The sequence below is a fragment of the Hyperoodon ampullatus genome, assembly GCF_949752795.1.
Source record: "Hyperoodon ampullatus genome assembly, chromosome: 4".
In the NCBI taxonomy this organism is placed as follows: domain Eukaryota; kingdom Metazoa; phylum Chordata; class Mammalia; order Artiodactyla; family Ziphiidae; genus Hyperoodon; species Hyperoodon ampullatus.
In genome coordinates, this window is record NC_136917.1 from 98616379 (window position 1) to 98634714 (window position 18336).

At 39.9% G+C, this 18336-nt stretch overlaps 1 protein-coding gene across 1 annotated transcript in view; it reads left to right on the top strand.

The window, feature by feature from the left end:
• The window catches only part of ELL2 (elongation factor for RNA polymerase II 2), a gene marked incomplete at both ends in the record, with an annotated part of 98624 nt that overhangs the window by 63120 nt on the left and 17168 nt on the right, over nt 1-18336 (top strand). Inside the window, 4 exons of the mRNA XM_079701831.1 lie at nt 1948-2014; nt 5314-5485; nt 7667-7711; nt 7803-7881. Coding sequence (XP_079557957.1) covers nt 1948-2014; nt 5314-5485; nt 7667-7711; nt 7803-7881 — 363 coding nt within the window. The remainder of the gene's footprint in view (nt 1-1947; nt 2015-5313; nt 5486-7666; nt 7712-7802; nt 7882-18336) is intronic.

The following is an 18336-nucleotide window of genomic DNA, read 5'->3' on the forward strand; positions in this document are numbered from 1 at the left end:
AATTTTGAGAACACTTTTAGTTAGCTAACATCAACCGTTATTAATAAATTTAACCATTTCAAGCTTTTGGAAGCTTTCAAAGCCAAATATCTAGAGACCCAAAGAAGCCTAAAATAATGCTTTACCTCTAAAGAAAAGCTAATCAGTAGAAAGACTGCTTACCTGAGGGTAGTGATCTTTAAAACCTAATGACACAATTAGATTTCTCTTATTTTATATATATAGAACTTAATGTCTTGCATACCAACATACAGAAGATCCAAACCCATCATTTAGGACTGCTGCCAATTTTAAACCCAGCATAACTAAGGTAAAATTTCCCAGGAAAATACAACTTTAGAAAAAGTACTTTAATGATTAGACTTTAAGGAATTTTATCTTTCTGTAATTTGCCCACAGTAGTGAAAGTCTGTAATCCTTAGATTTAACTGACCATTTTTACCATAGGAGAGAAGCTTTGACTATGGAATAGTATGATGCAGTGCCTTTATTGACCTGGATTGAGTATATTGCTTGTCAAAGCATATATGTTGAAATATGTAGATCAGCATGGTAGTATATAGTGGCCCAAGAGGTAGGTGTAAGCTTTTTCCCTCAAACACTATCGTACTTGAATTTGCCAGATCAGGAAGAGAAAAAGAGGTAATGAAACTCCATGTTCAGAGTTAGTAAGCCAGATTCCTGGGTATGCCCCACTCTCCACACTTCCCACCATCAGATGGTAATCCTGAGTCAGAGACTGGATCCCAAAATGTTGAGAACTATAGCAGAGTTTGAGTTTTCTCAGAGCTGGAAGCCAAGAGAAGCAGGCCTAGTCTCTGAATCCTTCACTGAGGATGTAGTACCTTTCAAAGCCAATCGAGATTATCACGAACCGAGGATAGATTCAGACCCACATCCTCTGCTCTACTGCAATTGATCTGGTGTCTGTGGCAAAGGAGAAGCCAGGTGATGTGCACTTGATGCCTTTTCCTTTAAGGCTCAGGCTGTTTTAAAAACAAGCTTTTACCTAAGCCTGAATCAAATACACACACACACACACACGCACGCACACACACAAAATAAGCCCACAGAGTCTGCATAATTTGTTTAGTGTGCTTTGTCCTTTAAAATATTAAACCAAGAAATTATTAAATTCTCACTCATTTTATATTGAACATGTATGTTTTGCTAGCAGGCAGGGTTTGGGTTCGAGTTATTAATTTAATTCTACTTTGAATGATAAAAAATTAACCTAATAAAAACGTCTAAACATACCCTCTGGAAAATGGTACATTCAAACAAATGGAATACTGAGGGGTTTTATACACTATCACAGTGCAGTCCTGAGCAACTGGCACTTTCTTTTGTCCTCTTAAAAACAAATCTGTGTAGTATTATGAGGGTTAGAGATTAGAGGAGTGTAAGTTGGTGTTCACTAATAACTTATTTTAAATTACTTTAAACTGATAGGAAAACTTCCTGCCCAATTCCACTGTCTTCCTACAAAAAGAATAGCAGTAAAAATACAGCCATCGAAATAGTCTGCTACCTGACTTCACCATCTTATCTGCCTTGTTTGAATCCTATGAAAAGTAGATGTTGATGTAAAGTTTGTATCTCCCATTGTCTGGCTGCATCTGCCACCACAATCTTTGAATTGCTGGGCAGATGCCACAACTGTTGTTGAAAGAATAGAAGATTGACCTTGGGTTAAGATGGAATTCCTTTATTGTGCAGACACTGCAGTAGCCAGGGTGCTTTCAATGCCTGGCGTCGGTTCTGCTGGCGCTGGTCATAGGGCCTCTATTGTTCTTGTTCAATTGTATTCCTTGCTCACTATTGCTTATTGAGATGGAAGAATAGAATTTGAGGAAAAGTGTTCCAGATGCTTCTGATCTATTTTAGAATTATAGCCATTTTGTAACCATACCCTTTGGTGAACGCTTGAATTTTTTTTCTTTGTAGGAGTTAAAGAGGATTGCACTGCCTCCACGGAAGCTTCTTCAACAATTGAACTCCCAGATTATTTGATGTAAGTTCAGATGTCTGCTGATGGGAGAGAACTATTTAATTTTAGAAAGTGTGCAAATTCTTTTCCCATAATTTGCAAATCAGAAAAGTAAGAAGTTCCAGAAATAGAGTCCTGGAGCCACCCCTGCAATTGAAAGGCTGCCATTAAGCCTGCTCGTCCCCAGTCCACCCTTGTCGGCTTGAGCAGGTTGTGCCTCTCCCTGCTGTGAGCTGCGCTCAGTGGCCTTTAAGTATAGAGAAGCCTGTCCTTTGTTCCAGGGCCAGGCCAAGTGTTTGATTATGGAAGGTTTCAGGGATCTGACTCTTCAAAGTCAAACAGTTTATCAATGCACAGTCATTTACTTGGGCCCCCCAAAGGGACAGTTTATTAGTGATAAAGTACTTAAACCTCTGCAGTTAACACAAAGTAGAGACAGATGGATTTTTATTTAAATAAAGCTTTGCCATCAAATTAACTTTAAGAGGAGAGAGCAGTAAAATTTGATCATTTCACTTTAATACCAGTTATAGTATTTTTCTTGTTATGACAACAAGTTGCTCAGTGCTAAGCTGGGGACCTTTTTATAACTGGTTATCACAGAAATTATAACTTGGACACATAATTCTAGCTTTTTTACAGATTCAAAGGCTTCTGTAAGAAGAAAATAATTAAGTTGCAAAAGCCTGGAAAAATGGAGAGTGAAAGAGCAAACAGATTTGCCTACCAATAGCTTTGAAAATGAACAGATATACAAATAGCTTAAATGTAGACTGGAAATGGAATCTGGGCTGTATGAACATTTTTTTCTCTATCAGTAGCATCTCATGGTGGACAAAGTTAAACTACGCAGTTTAGCGCTCCATGTCCCATGAAATGTTCATTTCCAGAGTAGAGAACATTTTATACTAAAAGTGTGTTACTTTTGCTTGACAGTAGTGTTGAAAGCTATACTTATTGGGGAATGATATAGCATGAAACCGTAATGCTGGTTATCATCTCTTAACTAAAAGGAACCCAAGAAACCATGCTGAGTACTCTCTCATCTGAGGTGGTGTATGGTTTTAGAGTTCTGTTGGGGAGCTTGGAAAAGCTGCTACCACTGTGTTGGCCCCAGAAGGGCTGGATGGGGGACAGTGCCTGGCTCCACTGACGTGGGCATTCACCTCTCCAAATGCGTTTCCTTAAAAGTCTTGTGAAAGTTGGCCCCCTCAAATAACAGCTGCAGTACTGTGTTCTCATTCTCTTATGATGGAATTTGAATTTCTCTTTTTTGTAATAGTGCTGTATACTTGTTACATAGGACAAAATCATGTGGGGAGACTGAAAAATGATTCTAACCTTTCCCCCATGGATTTAGTGTTGCCGTGTTTTGTCAACTTAAGCAGTTAATTCTATATTTAATAACTTGTTTTTAACGTACTGATCTACAGATGGTTGCTGCATCTGCCTCAGTGCATTTCTGTATGTTTGTCATTTTCTAGCTCTTTTAAAATCATGAAAGTACATAACCTATGTGATTGTTTGCTTAAGAGCAATTTATTTTAACAAAAGCTATCTTATATAAACATTGCAAGTTTTCTTAAAATGATGAGAAAGCATGAATTTTCAGAAAAATCACTAAAAATACAGAACTTAAACTTGTTTCTTAAGAAAACTAAAAGGACATACTATAAAACCTTTAATGATCAGCCTCTGAATAATTCATACTTAACCACAGTATTCCTAATTTTTATATAATAAGAATACTTCTGTTACTTGTGGTTGTGAATTATCCAAAGTATTTAACATTTTATTCCATCACTACATTAAGCGCCAGCTGTAGAACCATAACAATTTTTATTAAAAATAGTGACATGCTTTTCATTAAAATGCCAGTATAACCAAATAATCTTCTATAATAGCAACACAACTGTTGGCCAGTTTGGTACTTTTCCCTGAGGGAATTATTAAATAAAATATGGAGGGTATGGCCTCAGGTGTGATTTTGAGAAAGTGGGGTAAATATTTTATATAACGAATTAGACCTGAGTTTCACAATCAGTTTAGCCATTTTGCTTATGTATGCTTATCCCCAGGAACCTCTTTCTCCGCCCCGCCCCCCCACCCCCACCCCCGGGCTCTCTCTGGTCTGCAGTCAGGACAGCCCGTGTCTAGAGATGCCTGTTTCACTGCTTGGCTGGTGGTTTTCCTTTTATAGCAAGGACACTAGCATACTACCACTGTCTCAATTACACTTAGAAAATTAAACCTCCACACTGTCTAACTCAGCATGAATAAAAATATTAATGAGGACATTAAGGTTGCTCACCGCATCACTTTTCTCACATTTCCAACTAGGCATCTGTGCTATTGCATTTTAAATAAAACTGGTAAGAATGTCTAAAACCATTTTGGAGAGGACTGAACTCCCAAAGTTTCCCACAATGAAGAGTATATGTATACCCACTGGGGCACCCTGAAGCTCCTGCCACCTGCCTGAAATTGCTTTGATATCTCAATTTTTATCTCAAAAAGTGAAGGGAATTTTGCATTCCATGACAGGAGCACAGAGTACAAAGACCCAGGCCCAGAGCCACAAACAAATAATATTAACTTTAATATTAAAATGCTGTTTTGACTTACCACCACTGAATAAACTGACACTCTGGGAAGGTGGCCTTCATTCACTAGGTTCCTAGAGACATTCACACCCTGAAGTAAAACATTTGTGGCCTTTTTATTAAGAAAATAAACTAATACTATAAAACTGACTTTCTGTTACACAGAGTATGACATTACGTGTTTGAAAAGAACTAGAGAAATATACCTTTTTTTCCCCTTTTTTATTTTTTCTGGTCTCTCATTTTTAAAAAATGATAAAACAAAGCAGCAGGTCTACAAAGAGCTTTGACTTCAGCACTTAGTGACTGTGTGACATTCTCCTGGTTTCACGTTACCCCTCCAATCCTTCTGTCTCCATGTGACTCGTAACAGATGGGTTGGCCTCTGCCGCTAGCATGGTAGTAAATTATTTGGGGTAGAGAAAGGTTTGGGAAGCTACATGTGTGTAAGTGTTGTCTTCTAGTTGCACTTTAATTCCATTGCCACCATGTTTTTTTCACATTTATTCTTCTTCACTGAAGTTCTTAAGCTCTCCTGTGGGATAATTTTACGAGGAAGGTCTTTGAAGGAGTGACAAGGCAGCAAGCAGTGGCAGAGTGGCATTCAGTCTAGGGAAACATGCATAGATTTAGTTTCTAAATATTTGGTTTAAATCTCAGACTTCTGCATCATGTTTATTCTGTAGCTACTCTCCATTTATCTTTTGTCTTTTTTATTAGAAAATATATTGCTATTGTCTCCTATGAGCAACGCCAGAATTACAAGGATGACTTCAATGCTGAGTATGATGAGTATAGGGCCTTGCATGCCAGGATGGAGACTGTGGCTAGAAGATTTATCAAACTGGATGCACAACGAAAGCGCCATTCTCCAGGCTCAAAGGAGTATCAGGTAAACACATTTGTTCCTAGATGGACTGACTTTCATATTTTACCTTCTTTCTTTCTCTGCCCTTCCCATCCCGAGCCATCCTCCTAGCCTTCAGAGCAAGTCCTCTCGCAGACCAGCCTCTCTGCAGCTTTTGGCCTTCATTTAAAATTAGCAAGGAAGGGCTTCCCTGGTGGCGCAGTGGTTGAGAGTCCGCCTGCCAATGCAGGGGACACGAGTTCGTGCCCCGGTCCGGGAAGATCCCACATGCCGCGGAGCGGCTGGGCCCGTGAGCCATGGCCGCTGGGCCTGTGTGTCCGGAGCCTGTGCTCTGCAGGGGGAGAGGCCACAACAGTGAGAGGCCCACGTAACAAAAATAAATAAATAAATAAAATTAGCTAGGAAAATAAATATTTGAAATAGTTCTTGAAAATAAGTGAACATGATGAGCCTATATTTCCTCCAGTGAAAAAACTATACTTTCATATAATATGTATAATATATACTTACATACTTACTGTAATATAATATGTAGTGTATTGAGAAAAATACAGACAACAAAATGGGAAAAACAAAAAGCAAGGTTTGGCATCAAAATATATGACCGCATTACCAACTCAACTCAGACTATAGCTCTTACATCTGGTGCTACTTCCCAAAATTACTATTTCAAGTAAATTAAAAAAAAATTTTTTTTAAACCTCAGTCTGGCATAGAATATAAAGGGGGCTTAATACCACTCAGGTTTGGGGTTTAAGTGAAGAAAAACATGGTGCTTCCAGCTTCCCGAGACTGCCATTTGTTAACAGGTATTAATCTGTTTTCACTTGCCTACATTAAGTGGTAATATTACTACAGCTGACAAAGAGCAGTAGAAGCCTGACCTGCCTACTGATTGTTGTTAGAGTTCTTAGCCAAAGGATTGATATAAATGGATGTTTCCCGCCTTGTGTATGACAGATAACTTTGTCACACTTCACAGCCGCAAATGGTGCCTCCATCCTAGCCCACTGTTGTTCTGACAGGAACCTACATGAGAAAATGGGGTGGGTTTTCCCACAATGGGGAAAACAGCCTGGGAGCATCCATGCCCTAGAGATTCATTATGTCTTCTATTAGTGGGCCTTAATCTTTTAAACAAGGTGCCTAGAGTTATAGAAAACTTTGCCAGAGGAGTGAGTGGTTGGCAGTGCAAGAGGTCAGTGATATGGTTTTGGGTTTATTTTTTTCTATATAGTTATTTACCAGTATACCATGATTATATTTAAACTAAAATGTAATTCTAAGAATTGCTTAGTGGTTGGGAGCAGGCTCCAAAGCCAGACTGCTTGGATTTGATTCCCAGCTCTACTTGTGTGACCTTGGGCAAGCTACTTAACTTGACTGAAAATTCTCAAAATGCCCATCCATAAAGTGAGGTGATTATAGAGTTGTACAGAATAACTGTTAGCATTTGGAAACTGCTTAGCTCCATAGTACATCAGGTTATGTAGTACATAAGGGTTAGCTCTCTTCCCCTACCACCCAATTTTCCTCCCTAGAGGCAATCAGTATTACTGGTTTCCATCGTATTCTTTCAGAGGTCTGTTTGAGTATAAGATACATATACACAAGCAAATTCACAAATATACCGTATGTAATTGAATCTAAGATGTCATCATTTATAAGATGCACCATTGTCCTATGTTCCAGTAAGTTAAGGTATGATACATTATCAGATTTCAATAAAAATTCCTAGAATATAATATTCTATTCCTCCCTTACACACAAATGATACCAAACTTATAAATTGTTCTGTACTTCGCTTTTTTCACTAGACAATATATATCTTAGAGAATTTTTTTATGTAAGCACATAAAGCACTTCCCCCTTTTTTAATGGCCTCTTAGTACTCCTTTGTATGGATTAATGGACATTTAGATTTTGTTTACTTTCTTCTGCTTTACAAACAGTGCTGCAGTGAGTAACCTTGTACATGTGTCATTTCACTCAGGCACAATTAAATCTGAAAGAAAGGTATAAGTGCTGAGTCAGTTTTGCATTTGCTTGTTTTAAGGCAGTTGCCAAATTGCCCTCCTTAAAGACTGTACCAATTTACATTTCCATCATTAATATCTCCCACACCCTTGCCAATTGTGTTATCTGTTTACATTGCAAAGAAAAAAGTTCTCTTCTGATTTCTAATTAAATTAATTAATTTTCTAGAGTGTTCATGAAGAAGTCTTACAAGAATATCGGAAGATAAAACAGGTAAGTATCATCACGATTAGTTTTCTGACCTTTAGTTGAGAAGTGTTATGAATTCCACAGTCTTACCCCTCACTGTTTTTTTCATCCACAGTCTAGTCCCAATTACCATGAAGAAAAATACAGATGCGAGTATCTTCATAACAAGCTGGCTCACATCAAAAGACTAATAGGTGAATTTGACCAACAGCAAGCAGAGTCATGGCACTAGAGCTCTGCTTGGACCAGAAGATGTGAATAAACTTAAGCTTATTTATTTAAAATTCCAAATAAGTTGCTCTCAAATTCTAAAAAATGAAACTTTGCCTGTTGGAAGTTTCAGTATTAGTAAACTTGAGTTACCTTCCCCCCCCGCCCCATTTTACTTTGTTTCCTTGCATTTTTGAAGCTGCTTTTTTCTGGTCCTTTTTTCCTACTTAAGACTTGTGTTTGTCAATAGAAATAATTTTTTTTGTAGATATTGGGGATCCAGTGTCTGTACTTCAAATCAATTTTTTTTCCTTAAAAAACTATGTTTGTCATTAGAAATGATTTTTTTTAGATATTGGGGATCTAGTGTCCACACTTCAAAAGTATGTGTGTTTAAAAAAAAACAGTAATGTACAAGGTGAAATGCTTTTGGATAAACATAAGCCTATTTTCTGACCTTTCTTAATACGAACTCTTTGCCTTAAATGGTAGAACATTTAGAAATTTGCACAAAATACAAAAAAACTTAAAACATTGTTTTGGAGGGTTAAGAAATAGAAAGGTGTGTATGTGTATAGATCTATATACACATGTGTATATATAGTCTGACTTGATCTAGAACAGTAAATCTGCCCTGCAAATTAACCCCCCATTGCAATGGTTGCCTTAAGGTGTTTGCTAGTTGTGTACCTAGTGTGGTTAATCATTAGCTACACTGCTTCCCACTTGATTAGAGCAATGGGAAGCACACTGTGGCCTACCAGCGTCTGAAAGCGTGTGCTCGACCTGTATGTGTGCAGAGGTGGTGTGGATGTGCGCGTGCGTGAAGGAAAAAAGCTGCTACTCTCAGTAGGCCAAACGCTCAGGTGAAACAACTGATGAGTGTTACTGTAGGTTTTTTTTCCTATCAAATTGCTACTCTATCGTGGAAGACAAAAGCATTTCCATTTCAACAGTTTGTCAACTTTATTAATGTTGGGCAAAATTGATATGTTATGAAAATGAAACAGATCTATAGTTTGGGGCAAAATTATAAAATTAAACGTGTAGGTAACCTATTTATATACTGCTATAAAGTATTTTTTGAAGAGAGATATGCAAAGAAGCTATTACCTACATGAAATGTATATTTAAAGATTTTTTTTTTCATCCTGGGTACCAGGAATATAAAAAAGAGTGGATATATTTAACCATAACATACTGTGATTCATCAAACAGCACAAACTTTCATTTCATGGAGTTTATCTGTTGACGTTGATTTAAACTATCATTTGTTTTATCATGTGGGAACATAAGTTATGTGGTCAAAAATATAAGGATTTTGAACTAATGTTGATTCAAGTTGTGTTGTCTTATCGTATTGTTTTTCAAAGTGCTGCCAGTTTAAAAGGGAAGCATTATGTTTACAAATATGTTTTGAAATGTTTGCCAAAATTTTGGTGGTATCTTTAATAAAGATGTTTGTCTCCAGCATCCAAAACAATAAAAAAATAAATAACTTTGTTGTGTATCACTGTAAACCAGAAAATGTTGGTGTCTAGAAAACCTGAGAGGGCATGTAGATGAAATTTTCTCCTTGGAGTTCTTCTAAAACATTAACAGGAAAGAGTAGATAATATAGTAAAAGTATACAAAAGTATACTGTACAAAGACTGAAACAAGACCCTGTGCACTATAACTCTATAACATTACCACAGCAATTTGATTTCTACGTAGCATGGACCTCCTGGGGAATTCGATTTTCTTTTAGCATTGAGATCCCTGGTGCTCTTCCTTTTACCTCAGAATTGGTACAATCATTTCTAAGCGTTCACTGATATCAAACTTTCAGTTGGAAAAAAAAAGCAGTAAAGGAAACTTAATTGGGGATAAATTTGGTCCTCATATCATATGGTAGAGTCTCCTGAGGGATTTTTCTGTAGGTAATGACCTCATTGGTGTCATTTCTTAGACATCATGGCCTTTTAATCAAAGATAGTGTGCTGCTACTTGCTATGAGTGGTGTTTCTCAAAAGCAAGGTGCTTGGACCACTTGCATCACCCAAATTAGAATCTCTGGGGATAGGGCCCACATAGCCCCATTTTCATAAGTATCCTCCAAGTAGTTTTGCAAGCTAAAGTGTGAGAACAATTGGCTTGGAAGTAACACTAAACCTTTAGGTCTCTAAATCTCAAAGTCTTGAACTGAAGAAGTTCGGCTATTGGCTTTTTTTTTCTAAGCCCCTCCCTGTCAGCAGGTGCAACTCACTTTTCCTCTCTACATCATTTGTGGCACCCTCTCAGTTGTTTCACTGCTAACACTTATTTTAGAACTTGTTTACAAACAAGGCAAACCTTCCAGTTGGCTAATTGTTAGCCCTTGGAGCTCCTACCCATCTACATCAGCACATCTTCTGGTTTACAAATTAGGTAATAATGGAAGCTGGAGATGCTTTATGAAAATCCAGCATTGCACACCCGTAGACTTGACCACCTACCTATAAAAGCCTTAATTTAGATGTTTGTTGTGTACATTGGGCAGATCCTTGCAAAATGTATATCTATCATCAGTTGCAAATTTGAGAGTTGTGAATCTCTGCATCTGCTATTACCTAAGGCTGCATCTCTTTTAAAGATGGGCGTGAGCCTATTAAGATATTTATAATCATTCTTCATCTCCTACTGCAAGATTTTTAGATTCTCTCAAATAATTGCTGCAGGAATGGGTGGCCACTTAGTATCAGTTACTCTGGTAGAATTTATTTAGGTTTTTGTTTTTTTGGTTTTTTTGAGAGAAATAGTAAGTGTAAAATAGCATTGTCAAGATGAGACAATGAGTTGTTGGGTTATTATTTGCTCATCACATTTCATCTAAAATAATTTGAAGCACTCTTGATGATTTTTACCAACAACCATAAATTAACTCCAGATGAGCGAGCAGCTGATTTAATACAAACCCAAAATAACATTAACTAGATGTGGTTTTGTTTTATGTGATGACTTCACTTCCTATCTCGTTGGTTATTTATTTCCCCTGGAATACTTTAGAGGGGTTAACTTTCAACTGTAAGTAGTGATAGATGTTCAGTACTTGCTCTCACAAAAGTAAGTGGTGTGGTCAGTTGATATCATAGCTCCATGCATTGATTATAAACATCCAGTATTAATTTTCCTTCATCTCTGATTGATCTTTTAACCTTAATAGTTTTCTTTTCCCTTAAAATATTTCACCTTATTCTGTAAAACAAATGCATATTTTCATGTTTGAAGCAAGGTGTTGAGATGAGGTTTAGACACAAATGGTCCATCAGTTCTGACACTCTGCTTGGTTGCCTTACCCCTTCCACTAGTGCGTCCTTTGTTTCTGGAACTTGGCTGAAACTCTTCAGCCAGTTCATTGTCTTTCCAGCCGTGTGAGTGTTGAGTCACATATGAATGGTTTTTGCCTTTACTACTTTTAAAGTTCTTACTGTTTATTACTGCCTAAGTGTTACTAAATCCTTTTATTCTGTACCAGATGGGGAAAAATTATAGCCAGCTTTGGGAGGAACCTTTTGGGAAAAGATATTAACTGACACGACTAAATGAAGGCAACAGAAGATGTTATCAATGTTCTTTGTAACCTGAAAACTGAACAAGGCTATGAGGCTCATTTCAAAATATTTTGAAGTGTTAAAAATATAAACATACAGATCTACGCTGCTTCTCAGTTCTACCCAAACCATGTTAGCAAGGTAAAATGTCACAGAGACTTTTCAGTTAACTGAGCTCAGCAGCTGGGGTGGCCCCTATTGTTCTACACCAATTTCAGTTCAATAAAAATGTTAACTTTGCAATTCTGGTACGCGTTTTTCCTTTGTCTCATTTCAAGGCTCTTAATTTTGTCTTAGAAAAAAAATCCCACAACAAAGTTCTCTCTGATGCCCTAATGTAAATGATCTTCCTGGGACAGAGATATTACTTGTTGGTGACTCTAGGAAGTGGGAACACAGGGTATTTGCCCCAGGACCCCCTGCTGCCTGTTTTACAAGTGGAGGACATGCCCTCCAAAGGCAGTATCTCCTAGGGGAACAATAATCAGTTACCATTTATTGAGGGTTTTCTGTGGGTTACACACTTTGTATGTGTTGTCACGTTTCTCCTCAGCACAACCCTGCTATCCCCATTTTATAAGCAAGTAAACTGAGGCTTAGAGAAGTTAAGACACTTGCCCATCACACAGCTAGTAAACAGTGGAGACTGGGAAGCCTGACTCCATTATCTGTTCTTAACCACTTTTCCATACTGCCACTCATATGCTGGTACCTATTTAGGGTTAGGGTAACCGTCACAAAGTGACAAGTCCAGTAACACCACACAGGGCTAGACTCTTTTGATTCAAGGGAGACTAGAATGTGGGTGTTGGAGTGAAACCTAATGGATTATTCTCAGTGAGTTGATTTTGTCAGAAATGATAAATTTGAAGGAAGGCCAAAATACTTTTTGAGAAAACGTGTGTCCTTTATTTTCGAATGTGTGCTATCTTAACAGTGGGCTGTTGGAAGGAGATTGGGGCAGTGCAGGTAGAGAGAAGCAGCAGGGTTACAGTCTTGGAATCACATCATTTTCTCTTCATATTAAAAGGCTGTCTCAGTAAAAAACTTCAGCTCTAAGGGGTATCCAGTGTGAATTAGACATAAGAACATTCTAGCTGGATCCTTAACATGCAGTTTCTACAAGTTTTCTGAATGACTAATGGAGGAGGAAAGGAAGCAAGCCTCAATTAAGCACTAGTATTAAAAACCCAGAATGCTCAGTGCCAGCCATGATTCTGGTTGGGTTTATGAGGAGCCCCAGGAATGAATGAGGTTCCCAATGTTGTAATTATTTCAGCAGCCCTCCCTCCCCCACTGGACATTTGACATTGTACTTGTCTTTTAACTCAACTTCTTTCCTCGGCTATAGGGTGAAAATATGCCTTCTACCTGGGGTATGGAAGAGGCTCAATTATTGTTTGTAAAGCACTTGGGAGTTCTGAAGACCAGCAATCTGCTGAATGCAATAGGGAGAGTTTGTTGGAACATTATTTTTCTAGGTGAGGATGAGTCTGTTTTGATTGATTACAAAAGGGACAAAGGTTGAGAGAAGCTTAAGTTTTCGAGGTGGAGTGTTTGGGGTTTCACTGATGTAGACCTACACGTACCTGCCCCACTCATTTTACCTTTCTGAGACTGGGACCGGAGGCTGGCTGTGGCAGTAGGTGGCTCTGATATTTTATGATTGCTTAATTCTCCAGTTGGGGTCAGATGATTCTGCTGTATGATGGTGGAGATGTGTTATTATTTACAACTCCTGCCTGTTTAATTCAGTGTGGTGGCCAGGCTGGTTTGTCTTGATGTAATTAGATACTTGGGACAATCTGGGTATCTGGAGAAGGATGATAAGAATTCCTTATCTGGTCTGTGAAATACGGGAGAGTGCTTCCTGAAGACTGAGCCCACATTATCGGCCACCATGTTTGAGTTCGAAAGTTGGGGCCTCTAAGAAATGACGGACTGCCTTTCTATACTTCATGGACTCCAGGGGGCTTACAGAATTCCACTGTGGTGTAGATAGGCAGCATGATCTACCAGTCTCATCTCCTGCCACTCCCACTCCATGCCAGTCACAAGGGCCTGCCTTCAGGGTCTCGAGTAACCCTTGCTCCGCCCATCCCCAGGCTTTACTTAGCGCTTGCAGTCCTTCTGCACCACCGGCTCTACCCTCCATCCCTCTCTCACTTAGCTAAGGCCTCCTCACCCCTAAGATCTCCCCCTTAAACATCACTTTCTCCAGGAAGCATTCTCTAACCTTTCAGACTAACTTGGGTCACCCTAGTATATGTTCTCTTTCATCTTATACTTCTTTGCGGCATTTAATCACAATTATAATTAAATACTAATTGTATTATTAATTAAATAAGTTCCATGAGAGTAGAGACTGCCTTGTTCACTGGTGTGTCCCCAGCTCCTAGCCTGGTGCCTGGCATAGAGAAGGTGCTCAATAGTAATTTACTGAAAGAATGAATGAGGCAGGCTATCCATATATGTCATTTAAAATTCATGTGGCCAGAGGATTTGGATTACTGCGAAAGTCTGCCATATCATTCAGGTTTGTGTGCCTTGCCACTTTATCTTCCCGAAGTCATGATTAAGGAATGAGTTACTGATGGCAGATTGACTTTGGGAATCCCTTTGCCCTGAATAACTAACTGGACACCTTCAAAGGGTACAGCTCTTTCCAACACTGGCATTCATACCTCTAGTCACCTCTGGAATATGAGCATCTATGTGGTCTATAATGGTTTGGAACATAAAATGAAATGGTTTAAAAAGTTATTTTTATTGTTTATCGTAACTGACAGATAGGTTCCGGTTTCATTTCCCCACTTCTCAGGGACATGGTAGAGGATGGCAGTCTAAGCGTCTCTAGCCTGATGTTTTTTTAAATTTGACATGTGCTTTTCCTGACCTTTCTTTTAATGCCTAGTGCTTCCATAACCTTCCAAGCAGTAGACACTCTGAGGATAATCAAAGGACTTTGGGATTCCTGCAATGATAGAGCTAGCAGGGCCTGTCAACAGCACCTAGAACAAACAACGGTCTTCATTTCATAGATGATGAAATGAAGATGTTTAAATGACAGCCACCAGAGCAGGAGGAGACCTCAGGATCTTACACTCTTCCTAAGGGAGGAGCTGAGAACAGCCCAGCAGCCACTGCTGGCAAGTGATAGGAAGACAGGGAGGAGGGGGAAAGTGCCAAACAAGAGGCGTCACACCACCAGCCCTTCAGAGCACAGAGTCAGGCTGCAGAGCACAGGTGAGCCTGCGAAGCCCTCCAGCTGCAGCTTCCCACCCTGAGTGGGGTAGTACCTGCCTCAGGGGGTTGTCGTGATCACATACATGTGGAGTGGTGCTTGGCACCTAGTAAGTTTTCTATACGTATTATTTTGCTGTTTATTTTCTAATTATTTCTTTCCATCTTTTATTTCAACTTGGAGAGTTTTGCAGCAATATACCTGACAAACAAGCAGCCAGCCAGAACTGAAAACCCTATTAGATTTTCGCATAACCGTGATTGAGTCCCTGTGGTAGATAAACACAACCTAGAGCATTTCAAAGTCTCTGCTCCTGATTGCTCTGCAGAATGTTTTCTCTGTGAACTTTTCAAGCACCACATTATAGCTTCTCTTAACATCACCGCTCCCAGTAACTTACAGTGCTGATGCATTTGTTCCAGACTAAAGCTTAACTTTTAATATTCTCTCTGTTAATTCTCTTTTCCACGTGTCTTCATAGGGGAGAGGGTTTTTTTTATTCCTCTTTTTTTTATTGTGGTAAAATATACATAAATCATATTTATTTTAACCATTTATAAATATGCAGTTCAGTGGCATTAAATACAGTCACAGTGTTGTGTAACCATCACCACTGTCTATAACCAAAACTTTTTCATCATCTTCAACAAAAACTCTGTAACCATCAAACAGTAACAACCCCATTTTCCCTCCCACCAGCCCTTAGTAACCTCTATTCTATTTTCTGTCTCTATGAATTTGCCTATTCTAGGTACCTCGTGTAAGTGGAATCTACAATATTTGTCCTTCTATGTCTGGCTTATTTCACTAAACCTAGTGTTTTCAAGGTTCATCCATGTTATAGCATGTAACAAGAAGAGCCTTGTCTGTAAGTGCTTCTCGCCATCTAGTTACCAGAGGGGGTCGACAGGGTTCATTTCAGTTACGATGCTTTGCGGAAAAGTCTCCTGTGAAAATGACTCTCCCTCTTACACCTGTAAGCTTTCCCTTCTCCTCCCAAGGAAAAGCGTTCATTTAAGGCAGCCTTGTCAAAGGGGTGCCAAGAGGGTCTCCAGGGCTCTCATGGCCACCTGAGCTACAGACTCTGCAGCTGAGAACAAGTGTGAGGGACAGTGGGCAAAGCTCCTCCTGTCTCCCTCTGCTCCCTTCCCCTCTCGGCCCCTGTTGACAAGCCTTTGTTGCTGCGGTAGCCAGTTATCACCTCCCCACCTGCTCTTCCCTTCTCTTCACTCACTGTTCTCACCTGAATGATCTATTATGGCCCCTCCCTTCTGTTAACCTGCACGTATTACCATTTCTCCTCTGTTTTTGGTTAAAGATGACTTGGCTTATCAATAGTGAGAAGGCCAGTTCAGAACCAGGGACCTACAAGCAAGACATGCAAAGTCTGGAAGTAAAGTTGAAAATGCCTTGCAGCGTAGAGAGCTAAAAATGGAACCTGGAGTGCTACACCCCAGGGCTGAGACCTGGTTCTGAGATTTACCAACCTGAGACCCAGGGCAATTTGCCCAAACTCCTGAATCTTCCTTCCATCATCACTGGTAGGTTGGGATAATATCTATACACCATGGTTATATTAGGATGAAACAGAGATTGTTGCATCCAACTAGAGGGACTGGGTAGGGCAATCTCACAAACCCACTTTCGTGGCTGTTTCTCTGTCCCCAGGGATGAGATCTCTGGCAAGTCTCATAATTCCTCTAGGACAGCTACTCTTAGATGGGTAAGTCCTGTGGTCACTTTTAGCATAGGTCTCATTTCAGGAGCTAGTAAGTCCAGTCTGGTGTAATAGCCAAAACTCTGAAATGCATTTAAAATTAAATCTTCTCCCCTCTTCCAGCTTAGGCCTGATTTAGGCTGGAAGCCAAGTGCTTCTTGCCACCCTCCCCCCTCCTCCCACCTCTTGGCACCTCCCAGGGCTGAAGCAACAGAGGGCAGGGGGGAGGCATAAGGGGAAGGAGAGGGCCTATTTGACGGCGCCTCTGAAATCTGCCCTTGGCTGCTTCTGGGCCTTGTCAGAGCCCATCCCCTGGTGCCTGGGACAGCACCCTGCTGAGCTCTCCAGCCTCTCAGGGTGTTTTCAGGGCATCTCCTTGGGGTGGCCCTCCAACAGCACACCCCCGACCTCTTCAGGCAGGAAACTAGCAGCTTAGAGCCCTTTTCTGAAGAACCAGGCCAGCATATGCCAACATAGAGCATATGCCAACTTTGGTCTCTCATCACCCTCCCACCCCAGCCGCAAACAAAAGTAAGCACTTTGGGCCTGCTACCTATGCAGGTTTAGTGACCTCCAAATGCATCCTCCACTCTGGTGGAGGGCTGGAGGTTTCTCAGACATAAATCAGTTTCCAGCCCCCTCTGTGACCCCTAAGCTTGCAGAGTCACAAAGCAGGTTTTCTTTTTCTTTTTGACTTTATAGAAGAATGATTACATGTAAAAAGCTGTACATATTTAACGTGTACAATTCAATGAGTTTGAGGATAAGTGTATACCGTGAAAGCAGCAAGGCCACAAACGTACCCATCACCTCCCAAAGTTTCCTCTTGCCCCCTTTATTATCATTATTTGTGTGTGTGTACACGCACGGGATAAAAATATTTAACAGAAGATCTATCCTCTTAGCAAAGTTTAAGTATACAGTACAGTATTGTTAGCCAGAGGCACTGTGCTGTATAGTGGATCTCAGAACTTATTTCTCTTGCATACCTGAAACTGTGTTCCCTTCGACCATCACCTCCCATGTCCACCCCAGGCCCGGGTAATCACCGTTCTACTCTGCTTCTATGAGTCTGACTATTTTAGATTCTACACATAATTGAGAAAACATAGTATCTGTCTTTCTCTGTCTGGCTGATTTCATTTAGCATAATGTCCTCCAGGTCCATTCATGTTCTCACAAATGGAAAGATTCCTTTTTTAAGGCTGAATAATATTCCACTGTATGTATTTACCACATTGTCTCTACCCATTCATTCGTCTATAAACATTTAGGTTGTTTCCATATCTCAGCTATTGTGAATAGTGTTGCAATGAACATGGGAGTACAGGTGTCTCTTTGTGAACTTAATTTCAATTCCTTTGGATAAACATCCAGAAGTGGGATTGCTGGATCATATGGTAGTTCTATTTTTAAGTTTTTATAGAACTTCCACAGTGTTTTCCACAGCGGCTGCACCAATTTGCATTCCTGCCAACAGTGCACCAGGTTCCCTTTTCTCTGCATCCTTGCCAACATCTAAGTGGTCTCCACGAAGCCACTCTCATTAGCCTGTGGTGAGGGGAAGCACACTCTCAACTCTCCATAGAAACCCTCTGATTTCCCACAGCAGCTGACTGCTCAACATCAAGCCCGTACGCCACTGTGGAGCCAGAAGCTAAGGAGAACAAAACTAGGTTTTCTGATAACCTCCTCTACAAGCCCAGCATCTTGCTTTATGTTATGGGGGTAGATGCCATCTATTGTCTTGTGACTTCATCCAAAGCTGTCAGAAAGAGTCCTGTGTTAAACCCTGTCATATATGCTCTTGAGTTCCTCAGTCTCAGCATTCGTGCATTCATCCAATAGTTACATGCAACTAGGCATGGTGCTAGGTGGCGGGAATGTACCAGTGAACAGGACAAAT